Genomic DNA, 16394 nt, shown 5'->3' with positions numbered 1-16394 from the left:
TAAGATTTGAGTTATATTAATGTGTATACCTTGCAACTTTTTCAGCTGGAAGTTCGTCTACCAAGGAAGCTAATGAACCCATTCGAATTATACACAAAGATCATGAATCAATTTTAGCTTTTTGCTTAAATAATAGCTCTTCAAGCATGATCGCCGTTGCTAATCCAAGAGAAGTCCAAGAGTTTAATATATCACTTTTGCTTGAATCACCCAATTGGTATGAAGATGAATGCGATTACGACCTAATGAATATCTCTAAGGACAACGAAACTGGCTCAAGTTCCGGCTTTTTAATGATTCAAAGCTCAGAACAGTAAGTACACTGAAAAAACCAGAACATATCTCAATCCAATTGCAAATTTTAAATATGCAACTTAAATTTCTTTGAAGTTGTACCCTGAAAATGATTTGTATTATTGAGTTGGCGAAAAGCCAAAAAAATTTTTGTAAACCGTTATTTGTTCAAAAGGCAGTTATATTCTTTCTAACTCACTTGGTAAGTGAGTTGCCGTGTCATGCATTAGTCACGTGATTCGTGAGCGAGATCGTGCATGACCGAATGAAAATGTTTCGCGCGTGAGTGAAGTCATACTCACGACATTAACTATGACTCGCAAGAAAATCGCAACTGACAAGAAAATCATGAAAAAAACTCACGGTTGAAAAAAATTGTTTCCAATGTAGGATAATAATAATTATTGCTTGCGTCTCAAATCAATCACAGTATAAAATGTAGCACCCTTGCATAGCGACTTATGAATGTATCTGCTTGTTTCTTTTTATGCATCTGTAGACTTCTGTCTAAATAAAATTAGACGAAATTTTTTCGATTTTCGATTTTCGTTTTTCGACGTATATCGATGGAGAATACTTGATGTCGTTTCCTCTTCAAATATCGGAGCTGTTTCTTAAACCGTTATGAAGTGAGAGCGAACAAGATTTTATGAAAAGTAATGGTAATTTCGATTACTTTTAAAAGTGAAGCATATTCTCGGCATGTCGCAGCGAAAAAGAAATATTTTGTTCGTTTGACTATAAAGCCCTTCCCGCGAAAATGATGTAGACGAAATTTTTTTGATTTTCGTTTTTCGACGTATATCGATGGAGAATACTTGATGTCGTTTCCTCTTCAAATATCGAAGCTGTTTCTTAAACCATTATGAAATGTGAGCGAACAAGATTTTATGGAAAGTAATTGTAATCTTGGGATCAGTCACGGTTACTGCGCCATAAGTGACTGAGGTCCTGTCATCCCGTCTTCCGGGGTTCGAGAGTGACTTAACAGTAGACCACAGTTTGCCTGGACCGGTGTCTAAGTTACAGTGCTCTAAGTGTTCCAGCCACAAATTTCGCCTATGTTCGTTGATGATTCAGCTCGCTAATTCTGGGGTTAGTGGATTCCATCACGCTCGTCTGCGAGTACCACCGCCTCCGCCGGGAAATTTTATCGCACTTGGGGTATTCGGCTGGTATAAAGCGAGAGGCTGCGTAAATGATATCTCGGAATTTTCTCACGGCAACTAGCATATTAGAGGGGGGTGTCAGTTCATTGAACCGTCGATTGGTGTGCTCTCTGAAGCCAGCCCAATCGGCCTTCTCCTTCTGTCTGGCGTTCAGAGGTTATGAAGACGGGTAGTCGGTCGATGGTGAGAATGATGGGGAGGTGGTCTGACCCCAAAGAGATAACGGCTTGCGGGGATACGTCACTCAGGAGATTAGGGGATGCAATGGAAATGTTTGGCGAGCTGGTACACCTCCTCGTAATCCTAGTGGGGGCATCCTCATTCGCCGTGCAAAACGTGGAGCCTTCAATCTGCTCTGCCATGAAATGTGATGCGCCTTAAAGTCCCCTAGAACCAGACGATTATGACCAGGTAGTAACCTACTTATGTTGGGTTTGTTAGCATGGCCATTAATTGGGACAGTATGACTATACTCCCGTAGTGATGTAAGGCCAGAGCAAGATCGGAAATGTACACCTTCCATGCACCGGTTACTCCTCACTGACACGGACCGATGATGGAGGCGGTTCTGGCAAACCGAACAAACCCACGGTCCGGGGTTCTTTTCAATCCCGGCATGGATCAGAAGTGTACGAAAAAGGCACTCCGGAATGTGCCTTTCGCATGAAGAATAAAGGCAATCACATACACTAAGGCGGCAGCCATTGCCGATGAAGGATTCCATCGGGTCAAACCGGTGCATACAACCGGCTGCCATCGGATTGTTAATATTTCTTGTTTTACATTGTTGTTATTCAGTAGTGGAATGATTTTATACATTTTATGCATTTATAATTAGTTTTTTATATCTAGAACATCATTCTTAATATTTATGAAGGGAATTCAAATTAAATATAGTAAAGACCTTATCGCACTGAGTATATTTGGACCGCAATATTTTTTTTTTTGCGGATCTGGATGGGATACGTCTCTCCCCTTATGGCGTACTCCGTTATCAACGGTACCGTCAAAAAACCCACGCTGTATCATCCCTGGGGATTAATTTCATCTCGGAACCGCTTTCGCATTACTTCAAGGTAGACCCCGTATCTGGTGATTATCCATATCATCATCATTGTGTCTGAATCCACATCTCCGCATTCATACTGTAAGCCGCTGCATTCAGGTTTACCTGCTTCCTGCGCAGTCCTTGTTCGGCGTATCCCATCAACGCCGCCCACCTCATCTCGTCTTCCAGCATCCTCTGAACTATTGTCTCAGGCTAAACGTTACCAATAGCCTTTTCCAATTCCGTGCGTCTTTCAAACCAGCGCTTGCAGTGGAAGAAAGTGCGTCGTCTGCAACTTCTAACTCCTCATAAATGCACCTCCTTGAGGAGCATTTCAATGCAAGTATTTCCGGAAGTAACCATGGCTTGTCAACAGCTGTGTAACGTAATAAATGCCGTCGCCGTGCATTCTATATCTCCATATTCATACATCGGGTATTAGTCGTCGCGTGCACCTGGCCCAATTCTGAATCTCCATTTTTCCGTCCGTTTGAATCTCACCCTGTCCTCTCTGGTTGTTGCACTTCGCAGTGTAGAGCCTGTGTTTATGTCTATAGGTTGCCTTCAAATGTAATTCAAGTAGGCTCTTTAATTTTATGTTCTTTTTTCTTTCACTTTGATTTCTTGGATACTAAACGACAACTGATCTTCAGTGGTTTTTCTCTGCTTTGCTTAGCCAAAGCAGAAGACAAAACTTAAAAAAGCAAAGCTAACAATAACAACAATCTCTCACTTACATATATCCTCATATCTAACGGCAGTTAATGTTGTTGTTAATTCAATGAGAAATGGATTAAAGAATTGATCGATACTTGTGTATCGATATCAATTTTTGATAATAGGCTTATTCACTCTAAATAGTTTTTGAGAAAAAATATGTACATATGTTATGTTATTCATAAAGATCGGTTTAATGGCTAGTACAAGGACTGCGGGCTCGACCACTGTCCGGTAGGATGATATGACCCTAAGAGCCGCCGTCCTCTGTACTGAGAGCAGGCATTTCGCTGGGCATAATGTCCGAAGTATCTGGCCCCATATTCACTCTCAAAGAAGAGGATGCTATTGCATGTATCCATTAAGAGTCTGCGCCTGCTCGGAAGAGGCCCACCTGTTTGCCATCAGTAGGCTTTGTTGCGCCGTTATTCTCGGGGCCTTTTTTTGTCGGATTTGCTCTGCATAGGTCAGCTTTGTATTTAGTCGGATCCCTAGATATTTGATCGATCTGTTAGTATATCGTCTATGTGCTTATCAACTTCCACAGGGATATTTTTTCTCGTTAGGAGTAACAACTCCGTCTTCTGTATGGCAAGTTGCAAGCTGTGGGAGCCACCCAGTCTTTTGTCGTAGTTTGCGCTCTGCAGTTTCCGTGTTTTTTTGCCGTGGTGACTGCTGCGATGTCGTTAGCATATCCTTCTAGAAACCTTCTGTCTATCATTTCTGTTCGAAGTATTCCATCATAACTGGCATTCCAAAGATCCGGTCCAAGTATGGATCCTTACACCACTCTTGATGCGACCTCTTATTCACCCTGTCACGTAAGTAACTTCTCATTATTTTCATCAGATACGCCGGGATATTAAAGTACTAACTGAGCGCTTGGAGGTGTCCAGTGTGGCCAAGAGGACAATAGGCCTGGAGTAGTGGTTCCTTTGCCTTGCCGCCTCTATTTTCTCCACCATATCTCTGAGAGCTCCGATCGTGGACATTTCTGCCCGGAAGCCATGTTGTCTCATTGAGAGTCCACCTCCTTCAATAATAGCGTCCTGGAGTCGTGGTTTTTTACCTCCAAAAGATTGCCGGCCGTATCTAGCATACAGCGGTCAAAAAAAGTATTCATCATTAGCAAAATTGATAATAAATTCACTTATTTTGGGTAATTGAAGAAAATTTAAAGTAAACAAATAATGCAGTTTTATGCAATAGTTTATTTTTCGTAATATGTTTTAAAATAAATTCAAAAAATAAATTTAATTAGCGCAAAAAATGCAATTTTATATAATAACACCAAAAACAGAACAAAAAAAGTATTCATCATTGATGTGCTATCATCAAAGTCAAATTCAAATATTATTTGGGAATCCCCCTTTTCTGTTTTATTTAGTAAAGGAGGCTTTGCCATTGACAGCAAATATTTAATTTCATTGAAAATATAGTTTTTGTCAAAATGGGTCGTAAGCAAAACGAGGTTTCTGATGAGGTAAAAGTTTTGATAATAAAACACCACAGGAATGGTTTAACTCAAAAAACTATCAGTGAAATATTAAATAGACCACGATCTACTATACAATCCATCATCAGAAAGTGGACAGAAACGAAAACTGTTGACAATAAACCAAGATCTGGTCGACCAAAAGCACTTTCAGTTGGAGATGTGCGTTGGCTAGTGCGGCAAGTTCAGAAAACTCCGAAGACAAATGCGACCATTCTTCGTAAAAACACTATGGAATATTTAGGGAAGGAAGTTACTACACAAACAATTCGAAATACACTCAAAAGGCATAGTTACAGAGGAAGAACTGCACGTAAGAAGCCCTTTATAAATAAAATAAACCGAGTGAAAAGGCTAAACTTCGCAAAAATGTATGTAAAACAGCCCGAATCATTTTGGAAAACAGTCATTTTTGCAGACGAGAGCAAGTTTAATCTTTTTGGGTGCGATGGAAAGGTCATAGTGTACAGAAAACCAAATACAGAGCTTGAAGAACGAAACACAGTTGCTACTGTAAAACATGGTGGAGGTGGTTTAATGATTTGGGGGTGTATGGCGGCTTCAGGAGCGGGAAATCTTGAAATTATTAATGGAGTAATGGATCATAAGTATTACATTGACATTTTAAAGAGGAATTTAAAAGATAGTGCTGTAAAACTTGGGCTTGGTAATAACTTTCAATATTATCAAGATAATGACCCCAAACATTCTGCTTTAAATACCAAGATGTGGATGCTGTATAACTGCCCCAAAGTCATTAAAACTCCTCCTCAAAGTCCCGACTTGAACCCAATTGAACATCTTTGGGAACATCTCGAACGCAAATTGAGAACGCGCAATTTTTCGAGCAAGAGTCAAATGCAACAGGTGATAATGGAGGAATGGACTAATATAGACCAAAATATAACCGCTAAATTAGTCCAATCGATGTCAAACCGTTTAAAAGAAGTTATAAGACGCGGTGGTCGAATAACAAAGTATTAATTTTTTTAAATTATGTTATTTATTTTTTTGTTTTTTTGCAATGATGAATACTTTTTTTGTTTAATTTTTTGTGTTCAGCTGTAAAATGGCCCTTTTTGTTCCAATAAATACTATTTTTTTCTTTAAAAACAATGAAATTGTGTACATATATATCACACAAGCACTACTGCATCATTAGTTTAATATGTTTTTATTCCAATTGTCTTTTGTAGACTTATTAAAAAAAAAAACATTGAATGATGAATACTTTTTTTGACCGCTGTACATATTAGTCTGTATGAGGATAGGGATGTAAGATCACCTTTGCCCTTGTTTGTGAGCACCAGCTTTTGCCTCCTCCATACCTCCGGGCAAACACCTTACACTTTACTTGCCTTACACCGGTTAAACATTTTCAGAAGAATTTTCGGTCTGTTTTCAGCTATCTGCCTGATGACTTCGGCCGGTCTCACGTCAGGACCAGAGCCTTTTCTACTCTGAAGGATGCGGACTACATTCCCTAGATCCCCTATCGTAAACGGATTTGTGTTGTCAGTGGGCTCTTCATAAACTTCATTTCATTTTCTCTACGGTCGTATCAGTTAAAGAGTGTTCTCCCGTCCATCAGCGCTGTTGGGCTTCGTATGCCGAGTTTTTTCATCACAATTTTGTATCCGAAGCCCCAAGGGTTTCGGTTTATATCTTCTCTTAATTCCTCCAACTTTTATTTCTTGCTCCATCCTATTACGTCAGCGAGTAATTTTTTGCCTTTTGAGTCTTGAGCATGGCCCATCACTGGTGCCACTGTCGGCAGAACGACTAGTTCAATCTGCCCTTACGAGCTTGTTTACGTTCCACTTTCGTTTACCTTTTTTCATTCCCTTATTACCTGTGTCCCTTCCAATATTAAATGAGAACATACACTCCACTCTGTTATCTTACCGATGGTTTCCTCGGACGCAAGGGTGATTTCCGATATAGCGTCATTGCACCCGGGTCGCTTTAAGGTTGACACGTTTCTAGTGTTTACAACGAGTAAACCAGTTTTTGCAGCCATGTCTAGAATTCGTCTTCCTCTTGAGTTGGTCGTTGGCATGCCCCCGACCGCTGTTCGCATTGTGTCTTCGATCTCATCAAGTTTCGTCTCGAAGACGTCGAGTCTATACTGTGAGTAGGGGTGAGATAGCAGCTAAACATCGTGAAGTGATCTAGCTGCACCCAGGTGTATACGTTTCCATTTCCGTTGTTTATTGGTGAGATGTCATTGCGGTATGTAATCAAAATAGCAGCTGTCTTTCGGATCCTCAAGTCAGGACCCTTACTCTCATACTCCATGATACTCACTTCTAACCACGATGTCAGTACGCTGTTCTGCGGCTATTCGCTAGTCTTCAGCAACTCGTTGGCACAACTCGCTGGTAGGGGACGAAGGCTGCATAATCACTTCCTCAGCTATTGTTCCCGTTGCCTTGATCACTGCATCAGTGATCTCTTCGGTGGTGGAGAGGAAGTCCAGGTCGCAGATCTCTATCGTCACCTTTGGTCTTAGGCCCTACACGACCGCAGTTTCCTTAAGGGTACCCTTGAGTGATTCGCGGAAAACCTCCTTATTTCCACCTCAGCCCATCACGAGGAAAATCGCACTCGCTTTTGTTTTCTGAACGGAGCGCATGGCGACTTCAGCTTCCTCCAGTTTCGCGTTACGCCTAAGGTCCCTAAGCACGTGTGCATAACTGTTCCCTTCTTTCGGCTTTATTTTCACTACCTCTGGTCGCTGCCTAGGTTTCTGTGGTTTCCGAGCTCGCGGTTTTCGTCGCAGAGTCCTTTCGGCGTCTTTGCCTCTTATGTTAGGTTAGGTTGAAAAGAGAGTGCAGATATTAATGCGTCCCATGTCAATATGGACATATGCTTAAGCCAGTAATCGGCTTGTTGTGCGCTCTAAAAACTAAAAAGTAACCTCGACAAAGAAAATTTTAAGTTAGGAACTTCGTGCTACTTACAAAATCCTTAATTGTTTTCCATACCACTCCCCTAAACTGGTTCATGTCTGGTATTGTGTCCCCACCTAAGTACCGGTGTCTTTTAGCCACGAAAACCAGGCAATGGCATAGGAAATGCTCCAACGTCTCATCATCTTCCCCACATGCCCTACACGTGCTATCATTTGCTGAACCGATTTTGCCAAAGTGAGTTCGTAGTCCATTTTGTCCCGTTTTGATACCGAAAACTATGTTAACCTCCTTCTTACTTTCATTCATTTAATGCCTCGTCTTCTCACGATCTGGATCTCCCTATAGGATCTTCGTCAGCCTACCGACCGCTTCGCTGTTCCACAGTGATAAATGCACGTTCGTAGCCCCCGTCTTTAATTCGAACTGCCTCGACGCGAAGGGCTTCGTGTTATTCATGTTTATTAACGGCAGTCCTCTGGACGACACTGACAATTCCTCCTTACTCCGTTATAGCCGTGCACCCAAACGATGCGTATTGTACCATCCTCAGAGATAGCGTTAATCTCCTTCTTACACTGCATGATTGTTCGTGACCTTACCCTCCTGGTTGTTATTGGCCTTCTGGCCATTTTTCTGTTCGTAAAAATGTTCACACTCAACGTCTTCGCATTAGTACCACACGCGTACCATGATCGCCCGGATCTCCGCCTGCAGGACCGTATTATGGTCAGGCAGTCTTAAACAGATCTCAGTCCTTGGGTTCTCAATATAGTCTCCCAGGCCTACTCTGTCCCCTACCTTTGATCCATCCGTGCAATATGATCTTCCAGATGGTAAAATGAGGACATCAAGTGTCGTCTCAGGTATCCGATCGGAAGCCCCTTCTCTTCCTTCCAGGTTTCATATCGTTGCAATTATACCGCGATGGTATGAGCTGCTCCATCGTCAATCCATTCTCTCATCGCCTTTAGTCTCATAGCCGCAGTCCCATCGCCTTATGTCTCATAGTCGGATATCAAAAATAGTCTCCAGTGCCCTAGTGGGGTGGTCCTTATCGCTCCGCCTATACCAAAACAACATGTTCTCTCAACATTTAACACGTTTTCTCCATAGCAATCCACCAAACTACTGAGATTTATGTAAGTATTACTTTAATCACGCTCCTGTAAAGCCAGTGGTTTATCCTCGGATTCAGACCCATTTCAAGCGTACGGCCCATCTACATAGTGTCCAACATCTGTAAGCCTTCTCAGTACGCTCATGAATGTGACATTTCCAATTCAGTTCCCTGTCCAAGATCACACCTAAGTATTTGACCTTGTCAGATATTGAAATCGTTTTATTGACGAAACGTGGTGCGTCAAATTGGCCCACGTTCGTCTTCTCCGTGAACTGTCTTTTCTGGGGTAACATTGAGACCCCTGGTTCTAGCCCAGTCATCAGACGAATTCAAATCTCTCCTCAGTCACCATCCGTAATAGGTTACTTATGGTGGTCACCCAAAGGAGTGGCGATTAAATGCCCCCAATGGAGTGCCTTGTCCCACTTTCTCCCTTATATTAATGTCATGAAACCCGCATTTTATCCACCCGTACCTCAGCATATGGTTAATCCAGTCTCTAAGGACCTGGTTTGAAGCTCCTCATGGCTCCCTTGACCATAAATTCCGTTATGATAAGCCTTCGATCAACTACATTATTCCAAGTTTCTGGTGTCTCCGTGAGTCCCGTCGTATCCTGTGGAAAATGCTTTTCATCAAAAGCCTCAACGTTTCTCCGTTGTCTCTGCTCTCACTCCCATGAACATGGATTTTGGAGAGAAAAATTTTTTCATGTTGGTGAAGTCATTAACACTATCGACCTGTTCGCAAAAAAGGTTCTTCTTTTCCAATGTTGCGAGGAGATTCGCAACTCTTTGTCGTGCTTTTTCTTTTCTGGCATTTTTGCTGGTGGTCTTATCTCGACAGCTTTGCCCTTCTTTTTCTTGCCAGGCTTTCATCGACTGGAATCGCTGCGCTCTTCTTGTTTTGCGCCGTAGAAGGCGTCGGCATGTAATTTGATGTCCTGGGTGTCTCTGCTGTTCTTGGCCTGCTTAGCTACTTTTGCTTCTCCTCGGTTTTCCCATTTTTACAGTAGCTTTCTATAATGTCCAAGAGTTCTTCTAACTCTGACACACCATTTTGGTGATATTTTTCTGCCTTCCTAGGATCAGTTGCATTTCGCGAAAGACTAGTGCTGTTCTCGCATGCTTCTGCGTTATTCCCTTCTGGGGTGCAGTCTAACGCCATACTTCTTACTTCCTTTTCTTTCTCGACACTGGGCCGGGAGTCTCATGAAGAATTCACCAGTGATTGGTGTTCTTTCGATCTCCTTCCAAAGATCGGTTCCATCTCCTCTTCTGCTGTGTTGGTTGGTGTCTCCGGTTTGATTGGGTCCCATCTTAGAGTCGTTACCTATGTCTGAAAATGTAGTTTTCCTTCATGGGCCCCTATCCTCGGGCCCCGGTAGCCGAGTTGGTAGCGTGCCTAGATTACCAGTGCAGGGGTCGTGGGTTCGATCACTCTTACCTAACCTAACCTGACCCTGAGGATCCCTTTGCAAGCAGTGAGGTGCTCGCGAGGTTTGACGCAAGACCTTATGAGTACATGCGTTCAGAGCCAGGCTGGGCATAATTATGGATATTATGTCAACAGAACCTACATTACCAACTTAATGGTTACGAGGCACAGCTGTGGCTTTAGTCTGAAAGCCATTTCGTGAGGGATATCACTCCCTCCTACTGCGGGTACAGAATATCGCAGCCGTCAGCGCGTAGCACGACTCCAAATCCGTTATCAAAGTCATATTCCTGTGTTTGCGCCAGGGTCAAGGTATCCTTGATTGGGGTATCGACGGGGGCATCACTCCCCAGACTGCATCTATCTGTAGAGCACTGCTGTGGAAAGATACTTAGGCAACTTGCGGCATCCGTTCGTCATGTCGCGAATACTTCGTCGGGTATAAATGCCTTTTTGTAGCATGTCCTCCGTTTTCTTCGCTCGTGGTCGGAGGCTGCTTATTTTTCACAGCTGACCTATAGGTCGCTAGCTATCCGCCACACTCATAGAAAAATGTTTGCTGAAAATAAACACTTCTGCGAATTCTGCGAATTCTGCGAATTATGAAAGGGATTCAGAAGAAAACACAGAACTAGATAGAATAGAGTAAATATGTCTCTCAGTGGATGTCTATAATCACCATTGAATGTATTCTTTCCATAACCTTTTTGCTTTAAATTAAGATACAAATGCCATGCCAGTCATGTGCATATTAAAAAAGTAATAATAACAAATGCGAGATAGCTCAGCCACATTTCGAAATACATACCAATGGATGGATCACATAGCTTATTTACAGTAATATTCCATAAATTTCCATAAAAGTAAAAAATGCTTAAAGTAATCAAAACAATTAACAGGCAACCATAAAAAGTAACATACAATTTTTTTTTTTCACCAGACTTGTGTACTCAAAACAGCAGTTTTTGTTAATTGAAATGGCAGTAAGAAATGTTTGCTAGTACAGCAGCCCCATGTTTGCTGAAACAGCAGTAATGTCTGCTTTCCCATTGTCAGCAGAAAAAACTGCTGTTTTGGCAAACATTTTTGCTGTTTGAATAAAAAATTTGGTTGAGTGCACCGATAGTAGCCTTAGCTCGGCCCTTTCCCGATAGTAGCCTGAGCTCGGCCCTTATATTGCACATGTCAATATATTGCAATGGAGCGGATGCATGTTACATAAGGTACAAATGCCATCGGTATTGTTTTTGAAAAATCTTGCTTCAAGGTTGAGCCACATCTAGCACGAATAACTAACCCAGTGGCTCGATATAAAATAATTGTTTTGGTAAGATACTGCAACTCAATAGTGAGTAAAGATCGTGAAATTGAGCACGGGAGGCATCAATAGAGAAGTTTTCAAACTCTTTAGACTTCAACGATAATAATAATTATACCCCACCAGCACACACATGTTGGAATTGTAGGATTCAGAACTGTGTACTCGACTGACTAAGAAATATTCGACCACGGCGATATGAACCAAATTTCGGTACTCTATCGATATATCTTAAGTGTGACCTTAAAGTACATCATATAAAAATACATCGTATCATAACTAGAGATGGCCGATGGGTAAATACCCAAAAGGTATTTATCAGGTAAATTGGGTAAATACACGGGCATTTACCAATTTATACCGAAAAGCTGGGTGTTTATAATTTTTCAGATATCTTGGATATAAAAACGTTTTTCAAACAATTTTCGATGATTTCTTGTTCTTTGCACATAAACCTGACTTTCTGATCTCATAAAATTGGAATTTAATTTTATATATCCGCTATATAGAACGATCTCCAGACTTAAAAGTCTTGGGTAAATACACGGGCATTTACCAATTTATACCGAAAAGCTGGGTGTTTATAATCTTGCAGATATCTTGGGTATAAAAACATTTTCCAAACAATTTTTGATGATTTCTTATTCTTTGCACATAAACCTGACCTTCTGATCTCATAAAATTGGAATTTAGTTTTATATATCCGCTATATAGAACGATCTCCAGACTTATAGACTTGAGGCAATAAATTGGTTGGTTTTTTCATCCGATTTCGATGAAATTTGGCTGGTTCTGGTAGACACCTACCCAATATAGACCGACCGACCGATCTCCAGACGTAGGGTATTGAGCCCTCACCTTCGCTTTAAATATCGTCCAGATTGGACCATATTTGGATATATTTGTGTCATATAGACCGATCTCCCGATATAGAGTTTTGAGCAGGGATTTGGAGCGTAGCGGAGTGGAGCAGAGCAGGCCTGATTTTGCCTGAGCAGGAGCGGAGCTGTTTCCAATCTTAAAATCCGCTCAGTTCTGACAAAATAAGAACCTTTTAAATACACTTTTCTTTTGGTTAACGAACTTGTTATTTTGGCGAGTTGGAACAAAAATTTAAAATTATTAAATTAACACGAGATAACTTAAGAGCTAGCTTTCGTAAAATCGTTATCGAAAACGCATTAAAAAACCAATCGCATTTGCCAAGTTCTTTGCACTGTTTCTCTTTATGAGCAAAATCTAAAAAGGGTCAAGCAACAAACTCCATGGATTTTTATACCCGCCACCATAAGATTAGTATATTAATTTAATCATTCCGTTTGTAACACATGGAAATATCAATTTCTGACCCCACAAAATATATATGTGTATTCTGGATAATCGTAAAATTCTAAGACTATTTAACGATGTCTGTGTGTCTGTCTGATGTAATCATGCTACGGCATTAAAAAATTTTACCGACCTGTGATCATAAGCCATAAATTCCTTATTTATAACCTGATTTCCCGGAAATTTAAAACTGTGACTTGTATAAGGCTGCTCGGCACCTGAACCGAATATGATAAAAAACGGCCTCCTATACGTGGACATATATAGTAGGTTTATAATAAAATAGGATAATAAATTACTTGTTGTTTATTATAAATTTGATACGACTTATTTCCGGTGTACTTGGCCTTTAGGACTTCTTGGGGCTCAAAGAGTACAATCGGGAGATCGGTTTATACGGAAACTATACACGGTTATGGAACCATTAAGACTATACTTGACAAGCATGTTGGAGGTCATAAAAGAAACCGGTTTGCGAAATTTCAGTTAAATCAAATGACTATTGCGCCCTCTAGATGCTCAAGAAATCAATGCGATGTATCTGTTTATATACAAAAATAAAGATAAATTCCGATATAGACGGCGATCAAAAATATCGAAGTAGGAGATTGCTTGATGTTTTAATGACGAAGGTTATCGTTGAAAAAAAGATGCAGATATTAATCTGCCCCATTATTAATATAGACATACACCTAAGCCAGTAATCGGCTTGTTGTGCACTTTAAAAACTAAAAAGAACCCTCGAAGAAGAAAATCTAAGTTAGGAATTCCATGTTACTTACTAAATCCTTAATTGTTTTCCATACCACTCCTCTAAGTTGGTTCATGTCTGGTATCGCGTCCCCACCTAAGTACCGGTGTCTGTTAGGCACGAAAGCCGGGCAATGACATAGGAAATGCTCCAACGTCTCATCATCTTCCCCACATGCCCTACATATGCTATCACTTACCGCACCGATTTTGCATAAGTGGGCTCGTAGTCCTATGTGTCCAGTTATGACACCAAAAGCTATACTGACCTCCTTCTTACTTCCTTTCAGTACTAGCCTCGTCCTCTCACCATCCGGATCTTCGCCGTCCTACCAACTGTTTCGCTGTTCTACAGAGTTACATACGCGTTTGTCGCCTACGCCCTTAACTCGTACTGAGTCGACCCTAAAGGCTTTGGGTTAACCAAGTTTATTGACGGCAGTCCACAGGCCTTCACTGCCAAATCGTCCGCTTTTCATTCCCCCTCACTCCGCTTTGGCCTGGCACCCAAACGATGCGGATTGTGCCATCCTCATAGAAGGCGTTAATATCGTCTTACCGTAACGTCCTTATTGTTATTGCCCTTATGGCAATTTTACTGTAAGATGTTTTTTACGTAGAGATGTTCACACTCGACGCGTTAGTATCACACCACTTCACGCATTCCTTGATTGCTCGGATCTCCGCCTGCAGGAACGTATTATGGTCAGCCAATCTTAAACAGATCTCAGTCCTTGGGTTCTCAATCTAGATCCCCAGGCCCACTGTGTCCCCTAGCTTTGACCCATCCGTGTAACATGATATTCCAGACGGCAACACTAGGGTTTCGTCACTCCAAGACTGTGCCGCTGGCAGCGTTGCTCGTACTCACCCTCAAGTGTCGTCCAAGGTATCCGATCGGAAACCTCTTCCTTTCCTTCCAGGTTTCCTATCGACGCACTCAACCTCAAGTGTTGTCCAAGGTATCCGATCGGAAACCTCTTTCTTTCCTTCCAGGTTTCCTATCGACGCCGAGGTTACACCGCGATGGCATGAGCAGCTCCCATCCTCAATCCATTTTCCCATCGCCTTAAGTCTCATAGCCGCAGTGGCTGCCTCAATCTGTATGTCAATGGGTCGGATATCTAGAATAGTCTCTAGTGTCCTAGTGGGCGTGGACCTCATCGCTCCGCCTATGCCAAGACAACATGTTCTCTGAACTTGTTGTTCACGAAACTAAGGAGTCGTAATTAAGTATTAGTCTAATCACGCTTCTGTAGAGCCAGTGAACTATCCTCGGATTCAGGCCCCATTTCGAGTCTGTATAGTGCCCTGAGCCTTCTCAGTACAATAGTTGACAACTCTATCGTAAAGTTTGACATTTTTGAGGTTGTACGTACACAAAACGTTTTGACAACGAGCGCTATTTGTGTTGTTTGCAATAAGTTAAAAGATTCATCTCGCCCAAAAAATAGAGTTAAATCGTGAACATTTTCGTGCGATTATTTTTTGCAACTTTCGACGTGGATTAACTCAACAACAGTGCATTGATGAACTTAATTAAATTTTTGGCGATGAAGGTCCATCAAGCTTCAGTGTTCATTGATGGTATGGTGAATTTAACCGAAGCCGTAGTTCACTCCTAGACGAATTTCGTGAAGGTCGTCCAAAATCGCTTGTTGTTCAAAAAACCATTGATGCTGTCCAACTGATATTGTAAGATCGTCATATGATCTATCGTGATCTAGGCATTAATGGGACCAGCATACATTCAATATTGCATAAACATTTGACCATCAAAAAATTTGTTTGTTTTGGATCCTACACAATTTTTCAACCGCTCAAAAAAAGGCTTGTGTAGATTGGTCGAAAGAAATGCTCCAGAAATACGGTCGCGGGGCTTTGAAACACATCTATGATGATTAATCGCGCATGAGCCCGAAAGTAAACAGCAGTAAACTGTATGTATGTTTCAAGATGAGCCAAATCCAACAAAAGTTTCTCGCGCACAAAGTATTCCAAGCAAATAATCGCCTGTTTTTTCAGAAAAACTGGACATGTCGCAATCGTACCACTAGAACAATGCAGAACAGTCAATTCTGAGTGGTACACAAACATTTGTTTGCCAGTCAGGAAAACCAACCGCCGAAGATGTATCACTCTTCACCACGACAATGCGAACTCTCATACATCGGCTCAAACATCTGAATTTTAGAGAATTCAAAACATCGATATAGTCCTGACTTGGCACCGAATGACTTCTTTTTATTACCGTACGTAGGAAATAAAATGAGAGGTCTACGTTTTTCGACACCTGAAGAAGCGGTTGATGCGTTCAGAATGCACATTTAGAATGCACGTTTAGAAGATACCTGAATCAGAGTGGCAAAAGTGCTTCGACAATTGGTCCAAACACATGCAAAAGTGTATAGATCCTAATAGGGAATATTTTGAAAAGGAATAAAGCGATTTTTGATGGTTATTATTTGTGTTTGTGTTCTCTAACCCTGAAATATAAAAGGCAACCCTCGTACCAAAATGTACCATTACCCAAAAAAACTTTTAGTCCTTTTTGTACCTGAATTCCAAATTTTAGAGCTGTAGTTCAATCCGTAAAGAATGTATCATTTTGTACGTTTTAGTACCTAAATGTACAAATTTCAAAAAAATATTCTAGTCACCCGGTACATACTGCCAACATGTACCTGTATCCCAAATTTCGGAGCTGCAGATCAGATTGTAAACAAAGTACCATTTTGTACGGTTTAGTACCAAAATGCACGAATATTAAAAATCTTCCAGTCGCCCGGTAAAATCTCACAA

General features: G+C 41.3%; 1 protein-coding gene across 1 annotated transcript in view; it reads left to right on the top strand.

The window, feature by feature from the left end:
- Positions 1 to 16394, top strand: part of LOC106087131 (dmX-like protein 2) — a 552769-nt gene that overhangs the window by 368441 nt on the left and 167934 nt on the right. Inside the window, exon 14 of the mRNA XM_059366477.1 lies at positions 46 to 313. Coding sequence (XP_059222460.1) covers positions 46 to 313 — 268 coding nt within the window. The remainder of the gene's footprint in view (positions 1 to 45; positions 314 to 16394) is intronic.

Source organism: Stomoxys calcitrans, chromosome 4 (genome assembly GCF_963082655.1).
Source record: "Stomoxys calcitrans chromosome 4, idStoCalc2.1, whole genome shotgun sequence".
NCBI classification, from domain to species: domain Eukaryota; kingdom Metazoa; phylum Arthropoda; class Insecta; order Diptera; family Muscidae; genus Stomoxys; species Stomoxys calcitrans.
Note: the sequence above shows the minus strand (reverse complement) of the source record. Positions and strands in the feature narration are given on the sequence as shown.